This window comes from Carex rostrata, chromosome 4 (genome assembly GCF_964058835.1).
Source record: "Carex rostrata chromosome 4, lpCarRost1.2, whole genome shotgun sequence".
Taxonomy (NCBI): domain Eukaryota; kingdom Viridiplantae; phylum Streptophyta; class Magnoliopsida; order Poales; family Cyperaceae; genus Carex; species Carex rostrata.
In genome coordinates, this window is record NC_135921.1 from 591,679 (window position 1) to 613,845 (window position 22,167).

A 22,167-nucleotide genomic window follows, 5' to 3' on the forward strand; every position below is an offset into this window, starting at 1 on the left:
TTTCCACTTTAACGTATATTTAATTACTAAAAGTTAAAGCTGAGAATTTAAAAAATATATTATTTGTCACTTTACTTATTTTAAAATTTTATGCATTACTGGAAATGACTTTTTTTTTATTACCTTTCAGTAATTATTAAGACTAGAGCTCGGACTTCGCTCAAAAAATAATAATATATATTTCAAAATTATAAATTAATTTTGTATGAGATAATTTCTATAAAAATTATAAATTAAATTTTGTCATAGATAAATAATTCTTTCAAAACTCTAAAAATCTTGATAATAAAAAATAACATGGCTAACCATATAAAAATTTCTGTAGAAAAATAAAACATATGTTCTATTTTAAAATGAGAAACAATAATAAGAAAATACGGACCCTCTGATTATAACAAATAGAAAGATAGAATTATAGAATCAGATAGACAGAGGATGTTGATAATAAGTAATTCTATTTTAACTTAAATCTTATTTTAAAAAGAATAAATTAAATAAGCTAGCTAGAATTACATTTGTTTTTTTCAAAAAATATGCTATCCCCACCGTACAATATTCAAACAATTCAAAAAAGAAAAAGAAAAAGGAAGAGAAGGCAAGTATTTGGGATGGAATAGAGTTTTGTGTAGGCACAAGAGAGGAGTGTTTATGCTCTGAAATAACTAAACGTTTCAGTTTAGGTCATTTTTTTTTACGGAGCCTATTTGAATGCAAGGGGAAGGGGGCACAGAGCGGTATTAATAGAAAATGAGTTGCTTTAAAATTCGTGTTTTGAGAATTTGAACGATCTGAATTTTTCATAGATGAACTCAAATTTTGAGATATCATAGTCATAGAGGATATGAACTCAGAAAAGGTTGACTCAAAGAAAATACATAATATCTCAAAGAGAAAATATAGAAAAAGTTTAGAAAATATCCTGTCTTCACTCTTCAGCACAGTAAATCAGTCCCATTAACTGCTTCAATGCAGGGCATGGAGCCAATATGGAAGGTGGGATGCAAATGCAACCAAAAAAGGAACAGAACATGAACATAATTTTTTATTAATTTAAATATAAGATATATATTTATTTATTATTATTATTATTTTTACCATAGGTACAATTTTATAAACATTATTTTGTCATTATTTTGAATTCAGATCCAACACGGTACCGGACCGTGTAGAATGAGATATGAGTCCTCTGTTTTATTTTGACACGAATCTCAAAGCAGATCACAATAAACCAGATCCGGAAGGAAAACAAAAACCCAAGAGATTGTTTAAACAAGGTTGTGGATTAACATAAAATATATTATTTCAGCTGTGAAGGAAATTAATACTTAGTTTTCTTAATACAGAATTTTGATTTCCAACATATAAATTTCCTGCTAAATGTCAAACAACACTTTAAAAATACAAAAGCTTATTTTTAGAATCTCGTCTCGTTGTCTCGTTGAGTTTTAGGTAAAAATATGTGCAAAAAGCTTAATTAATAGTTGGGAAAGTTGTGTATGAATGTTTGTATTGTATATATTTGGAATACCCTCTAATTGCTAAATAGTAGGATTTTAATTGGAAGATCCTCTCTTTAATTACTGTTTGACTCTTCTTTTTCTTTTTGTCATTATGGGATGCATGCCTATCCTGCTATCCATCATGGGTTGCTAATGCTGGAAATAAATTAAATCTGGAATAACATGAACCTGTTATTCCGATTCTAACAGTTATTCTTTCTTGAGATTTGTATATGAAAAAATTTATTCGTTAAAATTTGTAAATGAAAAAATTTGGACGGTTAGAAAATAGCAGATTGTTGTTATTCCTTTGAAATAACAACATATTTATTTCCGCTTATACTTAGATATAGGCATTATAAGTTTATAACCCTTGAGTTTTCTTTTCTTTTCCAAAATAAGTTAGCTAAAAAAAGCTCCAAAGACTTTGCTATTTTTCATGCGCCCCTTAAAACTCTATATGAAATATTATCAAAATTAACTAATATTTATTTATTTATGTTATAACCATTGACAACCCTTTTCTCCATTAATTAAATTAGATTAGGCAATGAATTCATGCTATATACACTTGTAGATCTATATATAGATATGTAAGATTTACATTTACTTTCTTTCAACGTAAAAATAATGCAGGTTAATTTTTGTAACTAAATTAAAATTAAAATTTAAATAATTGAACTCGGGGAACTCAATTATCTGATAATTTTAGCTTTTTTTAATATTATATACTTAGGCTATAACATGAATACTATACTATTCTAAGTGTATTTTGATCCTTCAACTGTCTAAGAATAGTACAAATACATTTATCTTTATTTTTTTTTCTTATCTCAGGATATATTTAAATTAGAATGGTGGAAATAAATTAAAGTTGTAAAACCCTATCAAAATCACCTCCAGAGAAGACAGAGCATTTTTAAGCTCCTCTAATACAAATCGACAAAGAAACCTTAAAGAACCATTTAATAATCTCACCATTGTTTTTTCTAATACCAACACAAAATCCAACCCAAAAAGGAGGAAGCATGGAGAAGCCAAACCTAGACTGTAGGATGTATGAGTCCAAATACCCGGAACAAAACACAGTAGTTATGGTTCATACAAGCGGTGTTTCCGAGATTGGCACATCTGTATCACTTTTAGAGTACAACAACATCGAGGGGTTGATTTTCTTTAATGATAACAACACCAACTGTCCCCACCGCTCTCGTAACTTGATCAAATCCTCCTTCATCAAATGCTATTTTGCAGCAACACCTGTTTTTCAGGGCGAACCGATAGAGCCTGCCTATGTCCTTCGTGTCCAAAGGTTAGCGCATTTTAACTATATGTTTTAAGTTAAACGGGCAACTCTGCTTTCTCGACATCATGGTTGCATGTAGCATCTCTGTATATCAGAGAATTGTCAAAAGCAGTTCAGTGTACAATTTTTTGTGCTGCAGCACAAGACCTTAAGAAACTTCAACAACCAACAAATATTTTGTGAACAATTTCTTTTATGTTTTACCATTACTTAATAAATGGTGACTTCTTACCATTATAGTTTACCATTTTGTGCCAAACCCTACCATAAATTATCCAATTACTACAACATTAAAATAATTTTAAAATTAACTAATAAAAAAATAGATAATATATATGCAAGAAAATTGACTTTGTAATGCATGAGCTTTAACAACAAGAACATTGAAGTATTATACACATACTAAGTCGGGCCGGGCTAGCGGGCCTGCTGTATGCCCAAGCATGGTAATAAACCCGGTTCAGCCTGATCCAATGAACAACTGGGCCAGGTCAGGCTAATTGTCAGGATGTGTAGGCTAGGTGGGCCTAGATGTGTTGTTTGTGTGGCGGGGGTGGGGGTGTGGTGACGGTGGGGGGGTGGTTTGGTTAATTGTGATCTCTATAACAAATAGTAATGATTTACCAAAACATTTGTTTAGAACTAAGGATGGATAATGGAAATCTGATCTGCAGTTAAACTTGTTGTGAAGAAAATTTGATTAGAATAAGTGAAACCTAAGTTTTATGGCATAAAATTGTTATCTGGATAAGGTTTTGTGATACATCCATGCCAAATTGATCTTTGATTAAGGAGGCATTCTTGTATAATTCAGAGTCAATTAAGGAAAAATTCGCTAAATGCTTAAGCACAAGTGTCCATTTAGCTTATTGTATTGATTGAATATATAAGCATTCCACTAGAAATTTCAATTGTGAAACAGAGAAAAAGGATGTGTTTACCTATCGAAGAAATGGGTGTCAGAGGATGCTGCAAAGGCATGCAAGAAGCGGTACTACAAGTCGAAGCTGGTACACTTAATAATGCGTCAAGTGGCAGAGAACCTTTCAATTGACTTGGAGGATGTATACACTGCAATCGGGTGGCCTCTCTATCGCAAATACGGCCATGCCTTCAATGTAATTTGCTGGACTAACAAATTTAACTACTCTATAACAGTTTCATTGCGTCTTATTCTAAATTTTATATCACCTTACCTTTGCATTTTTGTTAACAGGCATTTAAATTGATTGCGCACAATCCTGATCCCATCCTCAATTCGCTTACAAATGAAATAGTAGAAGTTGGCCCCGAAGGCGAAGAGGTAAGATGGAGATGATACACATTATGTTATCATGTAATTCGATGGTCTTGAAAGAAACATTTTTAAGGTGGTAAATTCAAAAATTTGGTTCTTTTTTTTTTCAGGTGACAAAGGTGGAACCCGCAGCCACTGAGGAAATGAAGCTTGCATTGGTGAAGAGCATAAGAAATTTCATTGAAATTATTGATGCTTTTCATGTGCTTTCGCCTTTAGATTCAAAGGCATTTAATTTTGATGATCTAGATTAGACTGAAACCAGTTGATTTGTTTCGTGATATCAATAGACATTTTATGAACTTATGCTTAATTCAAACTTTTTTTTTTCTTTTTAATATCTTTTGAGACAAGATCTAGTTCTAGTCTTATAAAAACTAATTGGTGCTTGCTACTTGTTTTTTGTATCCTGAGTCAGTAATTGCTCTCTTATATTACTTGGTTCCCACTAAATAACTGTTGATTTTCTCTATTATCTTAATAAATTAATGTTAAAAAAAATCTTGATAAATATATTTGTTAATTGATTACCCAACAAATAGTATATTTATACAATATATTATAGGTTTGTTGAAAAATTTAAGAAGTTTCTTTTTGTAGATAATATTAGATATATATGAGCAAAATTAATATGTTGTTGTTCCATATATATTTTTCGAACTCACAACTATATATAATTGATAAGTTAATACACAGTGTACTTGTGAGAGGTAATACATTGTGCATGTTAGAAAAGACTCGTTTATGATGAGTAATCTCATACAATAAAGTGTGACAAAATTAATATGTCGTGTGATGGAGACGTTACGATTTTTTTTTTTTTTTTTTTTTTTTGCGTAAGACGTTACAATTTTTTCAAAAAGTATAAAACAAACAATTCTTGACCTTAAAGGTTGAAGCTTTTAATTAGACGTGATGAACTAATGAAAATATAGTCATTGGACAAGTGAATTGGATATCTAATAGACAAATTAATAACCAATTTACTTCAAATGCATCCACATGCAAAATTTAATTAGGACACCAGCAAGGTGTCAAAACCACACCCGGGCCAAATACCAAGGTAATTAAAATCACTTGATCTGAAAATTCTGTACCATTCAGATCAAGTGATTTTTTACTTATCTAAAAAAATAATAAAAAAATTATAAAAAATATAAAATTTAATTTGCAAATACATATTCATATAGAGATCATGTTAAACGGTTCAAATCGACCGTTAGGATTTTAAAAACTTAAATATTGAGCCGTTGCACGGCAGCCATCTATACTACGTGTAGCACCATAATCAATACAGGCACATTTAACTTATTTAACTTGTAGTTTACTTAATTAAACAATGGAAAACCAGCTTAAATATAATATTCTTCTAATAAATACATAGATCAGGTCATTGCTCAATAGGTCTATTATGTTGTTAATCATTTATATTTAAAGGAATCACCGTAGAAATACTCTCATGCTGCTCATGCTGATGTATTTCTTTCTGATTTATGTTTAGAGTGAGAACAATCCAAAATTTCCAAAGAAATAAAAAAAACAGGGTCGCTAAAATAATAAGATATAATACATTCATCACATCTGAAGACCTAATGTCCTGTGTTAGCAACTCAGCATGCGTCTCAACTTCAATTTCTAAATGTTAAAAATATATATAAATATTAGATAGTTGTTATAACTAAAATCACAGTACATAAATTATCAGAAAAAAATGAAAACCTTAAAATTGTCTAACACCTATATCTTCTTCACATTTGAATCCTTCGTGCCAGCCATGTTAGCTTGCCTAGAGAGATAGCCTTCATAAATTTCAACAACGAGACGTGGGTCCCGCTCAACTAATTCTTTGTACTCCTCTCTCTCCCTTAAACTCGCCATATTCTCTATAATTAGAGAAAATGCTGCATCCATCAATTGTTTTGCATTATGTTGATGGGCAAATGCATAACACGCAATTGCATTTTCGTGATTAACTCTAGATGTCATGTACGTCTCACAAAATACCTTAAGATGATTCACTTGGTATTTCTCAGCTAGAATTAACAAATCTGGTGCATTGTCTTCATCAAGAGGTGTTTCGGCCGTGTATAAATATTCAATGAACGACCGGAGCACTTTTGCAGATACATCGGAAATCCTCATCACCCCACTTCGACTTTCTTCCATCTCATTCTCTAGCATTGCTTTAAATACCGGAGAGCGGCTTGCCTGATTATGGTACAAAATTTTATTTAATTCAAATATCTTAAATGAATAAAAGAACATAGGATATTATCAGAAAACAAAGAAAAACCTTGAAACATTAATTGAAGAATTCAAATGGATTAGTAATTTGCCCTGATCATTAATTTTGTTAATACCTTTTATTAATTAATAAATAAAAAAGAGAAGTGAATTAAACAAAGTCTTAATTGCTTCTAAGTTTTAGAGTATCGGTTCAATCCTTTCCAAATGGGGCGTGCTAATGCTGAAGAAAACTTTCTCTAAATACATGTTTTGCCCTTATTCTTTCTCTTGACTTAATTAAGGAACATAATTGATAAAGAAAGTGAGAGAAAAATCCTGGTGATTAAAAAGGAAGCTAAGAATTAGCACTAGTCCCTAAATATTGGATTCTTTTAATAATTGCACATGTGTGGAAATAAAATAATGGATATGCAATAATTGGATATTTCTTTTTTACTTGTTAATACGAGTAGGATTAGTTAGTTTGTAGAATCTTATTTATTTCTTAAGCTTTTTTTAAAGAACTATAATTGCTGTTGTGAATGAACAAAACTGAATACAAATTGTGCATGTAGAAATGATAACAGATGAATGCATTACAATAACTTCCAAAATAAATGAATTAAATTTTGCATGTACGCGCATCACTCGTGACGTAGATCAGTTTCAACGGTATGGATTCGTCATTTGAAGCAAATCTGATAACTTTTGGAGTTAAGCTCACCAAGTCCTCCTGGTGAGTCTAGCACATACTAGCCTCACTCTCGATATATTGGGTGGCTAGTGCTCATGTTATTATTTTGCAAATGATCAAGTAAAAGTAGAATTTTATCCTAAATGTGCAACCATTAACTCTTTTTTTTTTTTTATAACCACCCTCAGGTTAAGTTGTTGTTGGTTGGCATTCAAGGTATGTGTGTAATGTTGATAAACAGGAGCTAGAATATTTATTGACCGGAGCTGATACTTAGCTTTCTTTCATAATTATCTAAATGTCGATTTTTTTGTCACTTTCTTTATTAGTTGTGTTTCTTAATTAATCAACACAAGAGATTAAGGGAAAAATAGGTATTTAAAGAAAAAAAAATCACTGAGCGCACCATATTGCAGTATCACGCCCCTTTCCAAATTTATGTGACAAGTTTATCAAAATGCAAACTCATTCAGGTTAGTTACTAAACATTGTCATAAATATACTGACAGTATAACTATCTCAACCTGATCAATACACAGGTATAGAATTTAACAGAGCAGTTTTGGCTTCATGCAGCGCAGTTTAGATTATAAAGTTCGGCACTGTGAAGCCAAAACTGCACTGTTAAAATCTTTACCTCAATATACCGTGTACAGTCACCCCCCGCCCCTAATTCTAATCCCAGAGTTCAATTAATTATGACAATTAGTAAATCTAACAGATCTACAATTTATCCGACTGCAGCTACCACCAAAATCCCCCAAATCGACAACTAATTAAGAAGGTAAGAGAAATCTTACTAGGACAGCTCGGTGAGCAAGCACACCAGAGGAATCAGCGATTGATCCTGTGGCGTGATCGGAGGCGGCGGAGTGAAGGAGGAGGAGTCCAGCTGAGGCATGATCTGAGGTGATATGAGAAGAAGGGGGCTCAAGGCGGAGGAAGGAGAGAAGCGATTTGAGGTGCTCGATCTCACGGTGGAGCTCCTCCTCCGTCTCGCTTGCCTCCTCGTAGCACTCCTTACATGTCCCCGCCTCCTCCTCTCCGTACTCCTCTCTGCACGACTGACAGTACATCTTTCTCTCTCTCTCTCTGTCTCTCATCTCTCTCTCTCTACGAGACGACAGACTGAGTGCGAATCAGGGATGCCTCCAGTCTCCAGTTGCAATTTCCCAGCTGATTCCTCATGATATTCTCCAGTGAAGATATACCCAGCTGTATCCAGGACGCCTCCAGTCTCAACTTGGGATTTCTTTTATAAATGGTTTCCTCCAGTCTCCAGTTGCAGTATTCACTATTCAGAACGAACGCTGTACCGGACAGTGTAGACTGTAGAATGAGATCTCGATATTTCAAATCGACTCTTTGAACTGATTTTGACTTGACTCGAGCATTCTGCGTGGTCTGGTACAGCAGAGGTTACACTCTACCTAAGTTTGATGGATGCCATTGCCAATCACACATTTTCTGACTTACAAAATGGTTAAAAATGTTATCTGGATTGAACAACTGAACATTAACTCGATCAAATTTCTAATCATGAGCTGACAAGTTTTTTTTTCTTTTTTTTTTCTCCACATTCCTCGGTAACAAACATACCCATATATGTATGGATGGGGTTATAATGTTCCATTATTTTCATGATTAATTTCTGAGTGAGTCTATCGTACTATGCATATCACAGGTTGTTACCGTATTACGGCTCTATATTCGAGTTTTCAAATTCTAACAGTCGATCCGAACCGTTCATCTTGTTCTCCATATTAATATGTGTTTGGAGACCAAATTTTACATTTTTTGAAAACTTTTTACTATTTTTTTAGATATTTAGAAAATCACTTGATCTGAAAATTCTGGACCATCTAAAAACAATGATTTTCAATAAATCTAAAAAAATAGTAAAATTTTTTTAAAAAATGTAAAATTTGGTCTCCAAACACATATTAATATGGAGAACAAGATGAACAGTTCGGATCGACAGTTAGGATTTGAAAACTCAAATATAGAGCCGTAGCACGGTAACAAATCGTAATATGCATAGTACCATAGACTCACTCTTAATTACTTCTTAATATTCTTATCTCTACTTTCAAAGCTCAAACAAGAGTGAGTACAGAATCTGAACTAATTCGGTTTGAGATGGAATTAATATATATTGCTCCCTTAATACTTGTGTCAAAACATATTTAGATAGTCAGGTGATATATATGATGAATCCTTTTGTGGTACAGAGAATACTCAGATGAAAACCGCAGGAGTCAAGCAAACATTTGGCTCGACCCTCGGGTGCACTCTTTGAAGCTATAAATATCAATCAATAGATATCAACAATTAAATCCGCTCGGTTTGAAATACAGAAAGAGTAATTTTTTGTAGATATTAAATTAAATAGTTGACTAGTTTGATATTCAACTTTTATTAATAAATAAAAAACAATTAATTAAATCCGCTCTTCTCTTTTTACCTCCAAACTATTAGCAACATATCTACACTATCAATGGACCGGAATAAACCTTAAAAACCTAAACAATGCCCGACCAGATATTTATAAAAACTAGAGTCAATCTGAAACCTGAATAACTATTTAATCAGGTGTGTACTTAACAAAGCAGAGCAACCCACAAATCCATGAATTCGTATAACATATACGCATTACTAGTAAGGTTTATGGATTTAAACAGTTTAGATTCATTATTTGACATTAATTTGATAAGTTTAAGAGTTGAGTTTACAAAGAAATTTAATAAATTTAAAAACACCCCAAGTTCTACTCGATTTATTAATTATTCACATTGTTTGTTTTATTTATTCACTTTTGAGTACCAGAAATTAATTAGGTCATTTTTATTGCTCTTGATGGTTATTTTACTGCTCGCATTCATGCATGTTAGTTGCATTGTTTTTTTCATGCATGTTAGTCACGGCACGATCGGATACATCACAGCACAACACAGTTTCATCACAGCACGACACGACATGTGCTCTAACTCGTGTGTCTCTTGCCGTGACTATTCATGTGACGTGACCATCTTTCAAAAATTGTTTTGTTTCGTACGACTTGTCTTTTTCTGAAAATTTGAAGATCAGAAGCAACAGGATGTTATTAACTATAGCAGTTAACCTTGGGTTGGGGTTTTGTACACCACATCAGATGATATTATTATAACTATTTGGGCCGCTTAATTAAGGCTAATATATTTATTTCTTAAAGCCTATACTTCCAGCCCAGATTACAACCACCTATCTTATCTATTATTTATGACACTGACAGGCTTAAATTACGTCAAAGATCAAAAATTTGCGCGGATCAGAAAAACCCTTGGGCGAACTTATCCTCTCCATTTTAATAAAGTGGATGAGTTTGAGATGAATAATGGAGAGCTGGGTCCTGCACTCCTGCTGGGATCCCAAGATAAAAGTTGTGAACCACCCAACTTGTGCCACGTCGTCATCTAGTTCTAGACTTCATACTTAATTTGGTAGATGAATGATGCAGATTCACTAATCACTATGCCCCTTCGTTACTAATTTAGATGTGATTTCATACAAGATTCGGTGTGTAAACTATATTCATCAACTAATTTAGATTAAATTAAAATGCTATTTGTAATATAAATTGACCACTATTCGTAGCAATTTTTTTTTATATGATTGGCCCCTATAACTTGAAGTCTGATTCTGCCTCTAAATGAAGTATATAAAAGATAACTAATAAGCAGAAAAGATATTTATTTTTTAGCAAATAACGTATTATAATATTATTTTCCTAGATGCAATAAATACTTTTTTTTAGCATAAGCTACTTAGACAATATTTGTTTGTATGGTACTTCTTTATATTGGTCTTGTAAAGTTGAGATTACGACATATATAGTAAGTTTGACGAATTATTTGATGTTTGTATCCATCAAACATTATTTTACGTTGTATTTTTTTTAGACTCTAAGCTTATATGCAATTGATTTAGTAGAAAATTCTAAGTCTGTCAAATTCTGATTTAAATTTGTCATAAACTATGAATAGCGATGCATGGCTACTATTGAAAATAAATACAATAAGGGAGAATGTGTATAATAAAATAAAAATTGAGAGTTCATTTTGAAGAGAGAGTGAGATTACTTTCTTTAGTAAAAAGAATTTTATATTAAGAAATAACTTTTTCTAAAAAAGTTCGGAGCACAACTGATATTAAAATTTCATTTATAAATCTTCAATATATAAGACCGGCTATTTTTTTTAATACCCTTAAAAAAATAATTTAAAAATGCCCTCCGATTTAATTTTTTTTTATAAATGCCCCGACCGCCTAGCTCACGGGCAGCCCAAAACACAAGCGGGCCGCCCGTCCCAAGGGTGGTCCTCTTTTTTTTTTTTTTTTTAGAGATCTTAGTATTTTGATTTAAATAATTTTGTGAAGAAATTTTTTTCTTATTTAGAGTGTATGCCAAAAAATAAGACATTTGATATATTTATGAAGTGATGTCGTCACTCTTTATAACTTTGATTTTATTTTTAAAATTTTTTATTTTTTTGGTGAACTTTGATTTTATTTGTCAGTTAGATATCACAAGTCTAAATATAACACTAATTAAGAACTTGACTTTTATTCAAAAATTTCTAAGCTCTGACAGCTTGTTGAACTTCTTCTCTTTTTTCAATTTTTATAATATATGTATAATATATACATATACATATATACACATATACATAGACATATACATATACACATACACATATACATACACATATACATATACACATAAACATATAGACATATACATTTAAACAAGCTGTTAGAGCTTGAAAATTTTTGAATAAAAATCAAGTCCTTAATTAGTATTATATTTAGACTTGTGACATCTAACTGACAAATAAATTCAAAGTTCACCAAAAAAATAAAAATAAATACAATCAAAGTTATAAAGAATTACAACATCACTTCATAAATATATCAAATGTCTTATTTTTTGGCATACACTCTAAACAAAAAAGTTTTTTCTTCACAAAATTATTTAAATCAAAATATTAAGATCTCTAAAAAAAAAAAAAGAGGACTGCCTGTCCCAGGGGCGGTCTGCTAGTACTGTGACCCGCCCGTGGGACGGGCGGTCCGCTTGTGTTTTGGGCCGCCCGTGGGCCAGACGGTCAGGGCAATTATAAAAAAAATTAAATCGGAGGGCATTTTTAAAATTTTCTTTTTTTAAAGGGTATTAAAAAAATGGCCGTAAGACTGTGTCAAATTTATTATTTTTATTTTAGAATAACCATAAGCTTGAAATAAAATTGTCAGAAAAAAAAATTGAGTCGAAAAAATAATATTTGTTCACCGCATGGAAACATATATCGGATGGAAAAATAAATTGCGATAACCTGTTTTGGTTTGACGGTTGTATAATAAAAAAAAACCACAGGAAAGGGCACAAAAACCCAACCTACAGGAGATCAGAACTGAAAAAAGGTCAGGGTCCCAGCGGACCCAGCTTCTGCGAAACACAACTCGTCGTGGTCCCCACTTCACGGTTGTGTCCAGCTGGACCAACTCTGACCCCACGTAACAGCTCGAGATTAACTGCGGCCAACCTTCCCCGCACAGTGCAATAACGGCTCTGAACTCTCAACTTTCATACAGACACACTGTTCACTTTTTATTTCTACGATCATTTACTTTTCACATAAGTGGAAGACAATTTATGCGGTGTCATGCTTAATATACTTACAGCTGGTTTTGTTAAAAACCGTAGAATTCTCCTAGGAGTTAGAAATTCGCGAAGACTATAAAAGTAGTCAGCGGAACGGCCGCTGCTCGCAAGCTGGCGGGACCCACAGCCTGTGACTTCTTTTAAGCGGGCGGGCGGTTATTTACAGAAATAATAGAAGAAAATCAACGGCTGAGATATTTCCCCATTAGGATGAGGTTGTACTGCGACAAATTTCTGGCAGAGTACTCTCAAGTTGGAAATGTCTAGCGGGTTATTTCAGGCAATTTGTTTACTACATTGAGACCGCTACACGAAACTTATGTAGAACAATTTAGAATAAATTATAGTTGCACTTGCGCTCGACGGATCTCAGTCTCAGCTTGTTTTCCAAAAGGAATCGAATCTTGCCCTAACCTTGATCCTAATTTGCGCACGCTCTGCTATTATTTTAAGAAAGTTACAAAATTGGACCGAGGAAATTAAATAATTGAGTCCAAAAAACATTTTTAATTTTGGTCCATTTTGTAAAATTACGATTTTGCACATGTTATATTCGTCAATATGTTATTTTCATTTTTTAAAATAGAATTATAAACAAAAATTCAGAACCAGAATATCATATTCTGGAGTAACTTAACAGTTTAAGTAAAAAAAAAAAAAAATCATGAAATCTTTTTGTTCGGGGATGTGTGTGTGTGTATATATATATGATATTTTTAGAGAACTCAATTTATAGGAGCATAAACATTGTACTGAACCTGATCTTTTTTTAGCTTTGTAGCTAATATTCTGAAGCCTTTTAGCTATAATATTTTATATCTTTAGGAAATTTCTAATAAAGAATGTTTTCACTAAAATTAGTGATGTCCATGAGATACTTTCTTAGTGTTTTTCCTGATTGTATTATAATGGTAAGAGTTGCTTTACACTTTATGCACACGAAAAATAACTAATTAAACTGAAGTGTACATTTACATTGATTTGCTTGTTATGCATATATATATATATATATATATTATTTTTTAGTGTGCATGTAGCCTACGGACAATTCTAAAAAGAAATATATATATTTTTTTTTAAAGTGCATTTTTTTTGGAATATTTAGTAATTGAAAATGCAACATTCATCATGCCCTGGTGATTACATTGGTATGTAATGGACAAAAGAAATATTCTTTTAAAAAAAACTATAGTTAGGCAGATGAAACACAAGATTTATTCTTAAATGCTTTTTACTATATTTATTAAGAATTTACTTATAAAAGCTTATGTCATGCAAGCTTATTTTAGGACAAATTTATCAAGTGCAAATTACATCACATATGTATTCCAAAACAAATACGACATAAAATTAGTGAAAATATATGTTAAGAATTGTATTCTTAAATGAAGAAATGCATATAGTTTTCCACAAATAACAATTTTTTTAGGGTTTCTGCCACAAAATCCTAACATAACCTTTTCTTGGCTTTAATTAATCTACCAAATTGACCATGCAATTGGGGTCCGCAGTCCCACCCAATACAAAACGACAAAGAATACCACACCATTGGATCCACACCGGCTCACCATTTAATGCTTTGCGGGCCCAGCCTTACATCAGACGGTCCCCGCCATTCATGAGTCAAGAGGCGGTGGGTCCATCTCTCAATCTCACCCGTTCGATTGGCCAAAGAACCCGCTGGGCCCCGTTTTAATGGAAAAAAAAGTGACAAGAAAAGGGCAAGTCCCTTCCTTCAAATAAAAATTTCAAAATTAGCCAACGACAGATAAAATTGACTAGGGTTAGCCGCATAGAAGAGAAGACTCACGCGCCTCGCTAAGTTCTCTTTCGCGCTAATACAATTTCTTCTCCTCAAATAAAACAAAAAACCGAGGCTAAATCTTCAAATTCATCATGGAGCCCCAGGTGCAAGATAGAAGCGACGAGTCCGACGAGCAAACGGCGGCGGCGGTTGGAACCGCCGGAGGATTTATCGTACCTGTAAACCCAGGTTCCTTACCGGTACAGCGGTACATAGTACCGAAACCAGAACCCATGGAATTGTTCGGTGGTCTTCAGCTTGTACGGAAACCTCCAGCCCGAAATAGAGATCGCCACACAAAGGTAGAGGGTCGAGGGCGCAGGATACGCATGCCCGCTGCATGCGCGGCCCGAATTTTCCAACTAACGCGCGAATTGGGGCACAAATCGGATGGAGAGACAATACGCTGGCTTTTGCAACAAGCTGAACCGGCAATCATTGCTGCAACTGGTACCGGTACTGTACCAGCCATAGCAACCACCGTGGATGGGGTTCTAAAAATCCCTACACAATCGTCTACCACCGCGGGCCCCACAGTGTCAGATGCCGTGGAAGTCAGCGGTAGTACTGCAAAGAGGAGGAAGAAGCTACAGCCAACCCGCAATACTGGGGGTGGGGGAGGCGCTAGTGTACAGAATGTGCAAATGGCTCCTGCATATTACTCTGTTATGGCCGACCCGTTACTTGGTGGTGGGGCTGTGTCTATATCTTCTGGTCTGGCACCTATGACAAGTGGACAATCCGGCTTGGTTCCGCTTATTCTGGCCCCATCTGGTACTGCGGGTATGCCACCTGGTGCGATATGGATGGTACCAGCACCAACTGCTGCAGGGGGGGCTGCTGGTGCGGGTAATCAAGTTTGGGCCATACCTTCTGGGCCTCAGTTAATAAACCTAGCTGGTGGTCAAGCGGTATCAGCTGTACCAGCTGGTGCGATGTATCACGGGATTAGTGTTGCTGCTCCGGGTCCTGGTCTGGAAGTGCACCAAGCTGAACCCGGTAATGGGAACGGAAGAGGGAAGGGTACAGCTATGGGACAGCATGAGCAGGTGGAGGATGACGGAGATGCCGCAGAACCTTTGTCTGAGTCGAGCCCTGAGAATTGAGGGGTTTTAGGGTATTTTTTTTGTCTGGAGGGGGTTTAGTGAAATGTTGAATATTTCTTTTTTTATGGGGGAAAGTGATAAATGTCATGTGGTTTTAGTTAGGGGCGTAGAATTAGCCACAGCATTTTAGGCCTGATCATGTTAGCAAAAATTATGATATTATTTCTAATTTTAGAATTCGACTATTCAAGAACTAGCTATTGTACTAAAACTGACTGGTTTGTATCACTAATTGTCTCATTGCTGTTTGAGTTGTAATATGAAATGGCATGGAAGTTGTGTTGGTTGTTGAACAACCATTGAATTCAGTATTGCGTTAATAAACTGCTTTATTCTCTGTTCTATGTAGGGTTTTTTATTTCATTTCCTACCGAATGGAGAAATTCTAGTTTTTTTTTTGTCTTTCGGCAGCAAGAATTCACTCTCATTTCCTACAGAATTGAGGCTCTGTACTGCTGACTGAAGCTGAGATAGCTTATTTACAGGCACAATTAGATCTTCAGAGAGGTACACCTGATAAATATGTGGAAAATTCCAATCATCTAAAGTCTAAACAGAGATTCTACATGCCCCAGTGCTATAAGAAATTATTGCTCTCTAATGACGGGCAGATCCTTAAGCAGTCGCTGTGAGCGGATCTTCTTCAAAAGTGCCGTTTGGTCCTCCAGATGACCACGCTTAACAGGTGCACTTTTTGTTACTGATATGCCGAACTGTTTGATTGAGCGTGGTCATCCGGAGGACCAAACAACGGTTTTGAAGAAGACCCGTGGAACTGAGAATGTAGATCCAAAGCTCAATGAAATTGTGGAGGCCAGTTGTACTGTGCATGAGGTTAAGCATTCATGTAGCAACCTCCTTTTGCTCTGCAATAGCCCTCAAATTATGATTCTTCTCTAGGTACATTAGTAAATGAAACAACTGTTGCTCAACTTTTAAATGCATAATTAATCAAAAGATACAAACTTGAAAACATTATGGTTATGTTGCAATTGACTTCTGTAATTTGGATGAAACCAGTGATCAGGATGCCGGCGAGCAGCAGGTGCACATAGAAGATCACGCTGCCTATGACCAGGAAGAAGAATTGCCATAAGATTGAACACTATACCAACACAACATAATACCGAACCTTGCCAGAAATTGAACCGTCTTACCTCATGTAGAATTGTCTGCAAGTGGTGTGATAGTTTTGAATTTTTTTTTTTTTTTTTGCAGAACTCTTGATATTTATCAATTATGTATAGTTAAACTATGAAGGTTTTTCGTAGGAGACAAGATGTTTAGCATTGATATTATAGTCAATGAAACATTAACGTTAATATTAATTTTTCATCAGGAGCGCTGCATAAATATAAATTGAATGGACCAAACAAGTTTTCCTTCACAAAGTGGAGGAACGAATGGATGTTTTCAAGGATTTGTCACAGTGAAAACATATATTTTGGTGGGGCAAATTGAAACAAAACTGGTGATTGTTTAAAGGTTAATAGTAAAACTGAAAGTGGTTGCTTAAGCAAGCAGTAGTTTGCACGTGCGAAACGGGTGACAGAGTAGGTGGTGCGCCATACGCGTGGTGGGGCTTCATTTTAGGGTTGGGTGGTCCCAAGGGGGAATTTGTGGGGCCTAGCAAGGCGGAAGTGGTGGGTCAAAGGGCTCCGTGGACCGTGCCAAGCGGTGTGGTTGGGTGCGGAGAGGTTGGGATGTGGGCCACCCTCTGTCCCTCATGTGATCCCATTAGTGAGGGCTTATGTAATACTAACTTCACTAAACTTGGTTTAGACGAACAGCCTTGCTTGGTCATTCGAATCCTCTGTGAAATTTACTTATTTGAGGGTTAAAAAAATGGAAAATTTCTCTGTCAATTTCCCGCGCAAGTATAGACCGAGTGCACAAGGAAATCGGAAATCTCTCTGTTGTGTGGGGATGGAAGAGCGCGGGCCACGAGATTGTGGGCACCACGCTAACGCCTCGGGGATGCCGTTCAGTGGGCCTCGTTTGTAGTGGTTGGGAGAAAGTTAAAGGCCAGAGAATCTCAAACCTCATGCTACCCAGCCCAGGCCAAACTCTCTATGCTGATGTCAAGTCTCATCTCATATATTGGTATAACTCTAATAAATTAATAATATTGTTTGGTTTGGTTTTATTGACTCGCAACAGAAAAGTTCAATTCTGTACAGACTACAGAGCAAGAAAACGATCCACTCCACACTCTCCACTAGAGAAGGATGTGGGGACCATGGGAGAGACACCAGATAATGCCATACCAGTGCCTGGATGAATGACACGTGTTCCTGGTGACGTGGTGAGAGAATAACCTCTCCTATGTCACCCAAATTTTTTTGGATTCTTTTCCGGCCCTTTTGGAGCAGAATAGCACGGCCCTTGGGCTTGACTCTTGAGTCTGAATAATTTTATTTTTTCCTCTCTCGAGTCTCGACAAGTGTTACTGTGTTAGATAGTACATTCAGCATGATGGGAATTCGCATCCTCTGAGGTATCTCATATTTTGTATGACTTTTTGGAAAATCTCAACCGTTCAAATGCGTTCTGCACGAATCTCAAAGCTCTACAATACTCGCCTTGGTTCAATAAACCTTAATTAGGCATAGCCCAACTTGGTTTAATAAACTGGATGTCAGACACAAAGATGAGAAAAAAGAGAGGACAGGGAAGGACAACTGATATCACTAAATAATTATAATTTGATAAGAAAGTTTACTGTTAAGGGTATCAAAGTCATTTTAATTCTTTAAATCAATAGAGATAATACAAATTAAATTTTGGTTTAGTTTAGTTCTCAATTATAAAAAAAATATCCAATCTATTATTGTTGAAAAAGTCAAAACTTTAATATTCAACTTTTCTTGTATTGTTTGGTTATTAAACAACTGAAATCAATTGCATATTTATCCTATTAAAAAGTGGTGTACTAAAATAAAAGTTCTAAATAAAAAAAGTTTAACTGCCACATCTATCCTGCACACCCAGCTCCAATTACTGGATGTATTTAGAAACAAAATCAATTGAGAAGATAAATGAAGACCGAGAAATTCAGATGCTTCAAGGAACAAACCAGCCCAATGATAATAAGCCTTTACTGCTTCTGCCATGGTTAATAGCTAGAAAGCAACCTAGAATGCATCATATGGCATTATGATCATTTCAGAGAGGCTAGAAGAAGAGGATCGAGGAACCCAAATAAGCCGATTTCTCAAAGGGTATAGGCAAGGGAACACTATCAAGAAGAAATTGACGGGGCCTTCTTAATTTTTATTGTTGCTGTTCTCCTGCTTGCTCAACACTTTTACATGCCACTGTAAGCCTAGAAGTATATATTGTAGTGGGAATATTGGTATGTTTCTCTTGTCTGTTGGTTTAATTAGGTTTTTTGTCCTGAGTAATATTATTACAATTTGTAATTGGAGTGACTTAACAGTATGATGGTTCTTTTGCTTGCTGCTAAGTTTTAAATTAAAAACAACAGCTCCAAGCTACAATTACTGCATGTACGAAAATTATTTGATCGCCAACAAAACCGAGACGGGCTATTTTTTTCAGAACCAAACTTGGAAACAATTATCATTAAGACAAAAATACTCTTTCACAAATTAAAATTGAGGACCAATTGAAGCCTCTCTACCAATTGAAAACGGGCCGCCAGTTTAAAGCTACTAAAGAAAAAAGCCCAAATAACCCAGTCCATTACAAAAACATGCACGACCGGTTAGCTGCTTCTACTTAGTCCCACAATTTCTGTGCTATCATATGCAAGTCCCAGCAGCTCCGATAAAAGACTAGGTGCGGCTTCATAGCAATTCATACCTTTCTCGGCCTTTTGACTAAGATCAAGTGTAGTATCTGTTCTTATCAGTTTAATATCTGATATGTGGACCATGTGTTCACAACGATATTAAATTTATTTTTTGTGGGGGAGGGTCCACCACAGTAGCTTGCTACTGGGGCCCTCGAGCGTCGCCTTTGCGCTACACTACTGCATTGGCCTGGCGCACCTCTACCAAATCTAATTAAATTTTTTTTCTTTTGGCATAAAGCCTGCATCAGTTTATGTTTATCTTGTCAGTTCATTTAAAACAGGAAAGATGAAAAATTGGTTTTTGTATTTAAATTTGCTGAGATTTCAGTTGGCAACAGTGATTAAGGCAGGGCCTGATTTTAGGACCAAATTTGAAAATTTGAAATTTGGTTTTCCAAATTTCTTAATTTTTGTAATTTGATTTTACAGTGATAATCCAGTGAATTTGTTCTTCCGGACACAATTTATCCTTCAAAACCTCATTTGCTGTTTTATTTTAATGATGCATTTTTTATACAAAGTGATATTCTGTCGAGAGCAAGATAGAGTGTTATGTTCAATTCTATTCAACTTCAGTGCAAACACTAAGATTTCGAACATGATGTGATATCTCTTTAATACGAAACATATATTGTTGCTTGGCATGGCTACTGCCAAGTGCCAACTATAGCATCGGAAAAAACATGAAGCATATTGGTACAGTGCAGCTCTTTATTAACTTTTGTATTTTAAACAAAAATTGGTAAACAATTAATATTACCTATGCTTACCAATCCAATTAAACAACCGAATTATTATACTTAGAGCACCATCTGGATTGTAACTTCTGAGTTCTCCTGTGTTCTCCCCACTTACACAGGTACCATTATCATCCCATACCGGGTACCCGGTACCGGTTCAAACAATTATCCCCCATGGACCAGAATTTTCATCTCTGTCAAAATCAGTAAGCCACTACCTAATCCAAGTTGTAATACTTCATCACCCATTTTTATCTACCTTTTTGCCTCTGTATAAGCCATTTAGTACTATATGGAGGCCGATGACTTGTTCCCATACCGGTGAAATGTTGCTAAAACTGCCTCAAAAGTAAAATCCTAACCCTTTCTCAATTCTTTTTATTAATTGCAGACCAGATGATGGAAAGCAAAGGTGATTCACTGCCTTCTTGAAATCTGGCACATATTCTATGCCGTTGCTGGGAATGCAGGACATGATATACCTGATTTTCTCTTCCCATGGTAGGATATTTAAGGTGGGAATGGAGAAGGTTCAACACTATATTTTCTACATGGCGCTCAATCGAGAAGCCTGTAATGCCTTCATCATCATCCTCAAATGATCAAGCGACGTTATATGCGATGTCATCAAATGTGTGTTGGGTCCGTAGCAATTGTACAACCAACAGGCAACATAAATAAACATTTTAACTGAAAATAAACTACACTGTGCAGATGCACGCGTACCATCCAGTGGAGAGTATCTGTGTACTGATGACTTGAGCATACGACCTTGCTCTACGTTTCTCAAGATAGCCTTTTGCAATGTCGACCCCGATTACACCGGCTCAGCAACCCATGCCTGAAATGTTGCAACTCTTCACATCTGACCGCATATCATAGTGGTTTACTATTATCGAAGAAAGAGAAGGGGAAGCACAGAAAACCGCTACAATTCACCACAACCAAGTCTATTTCGTGAGGCAGAGGTGCTCATGGAACATTGAAACGGGAACTCTTAGACTCTTTGCAATTTTTTTTTTAATTTTGATAATTAAAAAAAAAATCTTCTGGCACAAAGAACCTGCAATTATGTGCTTTAAATCCATAAAATAAGAATAGTAGGCCAATTTAACTTGAAATAACCAACTGATTTGTTGTTCTTATAGCATAGAGCTGCGATTTTTTATTTTTAATTAATTTGTCTTGTTGAAACCACTTTTACCAGTACCCTAATTGGTGCAGTTATGATGTCTTTGTTTTGTTGTTTCTCTGACTTGATATCTTGACCTAAAACCTTCTTTATATCTCTATGTATGCTAGTCTACTTGGTACCGATGTTCTCTGTAGTCTGTATACTGACATTGTCAATTTTAAGAGCTTATTAGTTATAAAATTTCTTAAATCTAAAGATTTGTTCTCTCTCCACGAGGTTGCAGATTCAAAATTTAGATAATATATTTTTTATAATAAATATTAAATAGTTGGATGTATTAAATTTCAACTTTTACTGTGAAATTTTGTAATATATCCTTGTCAACGGATCTAAGTTAATTTTGATTGTAATTTTATCTCTAAATTATGTGTATTCCTTTTAAACTTTTAATTAGTATCTCATTTTATTTTCTAATAATCGTAATATTTTTTAGTTAGATTATTTTATTTAAAATTTATTTAAATTAAATCTACATGCATGCAAAAAATATTATAATTCATCCCATAACCTAAATAACAAACTTTAACCAAATAAAAATAGTTTCTACTGTAACTTAAACAAGAAATTCTAAGAGATCGTAAATTAAACAACAAACTCAAAGAGCATTTATATTCATGAAATTAGAATAAAAAAGTTAAAATTAATTTAAAGTTAATTTCAAAAATATTATACTCATGTAATTAATTTTTAAAATTATTATACATCTCTAAAATGACAAACAAAATTATAGATATTATACATCTCATCTCTAAGCCTCACTGCCTCAGTACAGTAAGCATCCGCCG

At 34.6% G+C, this 22,167-nt stretch overlaps 3 protein-coding genes and 1 non-coding gene across 5 annotated transcripts; 3 read left to right on the forward strand and 1 right to left on the reverse strand.

The window, feature by feature from the left end:
- The first annotated feature begins 2,278 nt into the window (after positions 1–2,278).
- LOC144553325 (eukaryotic translation initiation factor 2 subunit alpha homolog) lies at positions 2,279–4,123 on the forward strand. 2 transcript variants are annotated; one of them, XM_078301433.1, is made up of 3 exons: positions 2,279–2,811; positions 3,728–3,923; positions 4,022–4,123. In XM_078301433.1, the coding sequence occupies exons 1-3, from the start codon at positions 2,528–2,530 to the stop codon at positions 4,121–4,123; spliced, it is 582 nt and encodes a 193-aa protein (XP_078157559.1). In that variant the 5' UTR covers positions 2,279–2,527. The 2 variants fall into 2 exon arrangements, with proteins under 2 accessions (XP_078157559.1, XP_078157558.1); XM_078301432.1 differs by having other exon boundaries at positions 3,728–4,034.
- Positions 4,124–5,729: 1,606 nt separating this feature from the next.
- Positions 5,730–8,171, reverse strand: LOC144553065 (BTB/POZ domain-containing protein). Its single transcript, XM_078301138.1, has 2 exons — positions 7,823–8,171; positions 5,730–6,310 (listed from the first exon to the last, which is right to left on the reverse strand). Exons 1-2 carry the CDS (start codon positions 8,123–8,125, stop codon positions 5,840–5,842), a joined length of 774 nt encoding a protein of 257 aa, XP_078157264.1. The 5' UTR covers positions 8,126–8,171; the 3' UTR covers positions 5,730–5,839.
- Positions 8,172–14,477: 6,306 nt separating this feature from the next.
- Positions 14,478–15,972, forward strand: LOC144552902 (transcription factor PCF2-like). Its single transcript, XM_078300933.1, has one exon. The coding sequence runs from the start codon at positions 14,617–14,619 to the stop codon at positions 15,628–15,630; it is 1,014 nt and encodes a 337-aa protein (XP_078157059.1). The 5' UTR covers positions 14,478–14,616; the 3' UTR covers positions 15,631–15,972.
- Positions 15,973–19,451: 3,479 nt separating this feature from the next.
- LOC144553664 (U2 spliceosomal RNA) lies at positions 19,452–19,648 on the forward strand. Its single transcript, XR_013511431.1, has one exon. It is a non-coding gene; the product is annotated as a U2 spliceosomal RNA (small nuclear RNA).
- Positions 19,649–22,167: the final 2,519 nt, after the last annotated feature.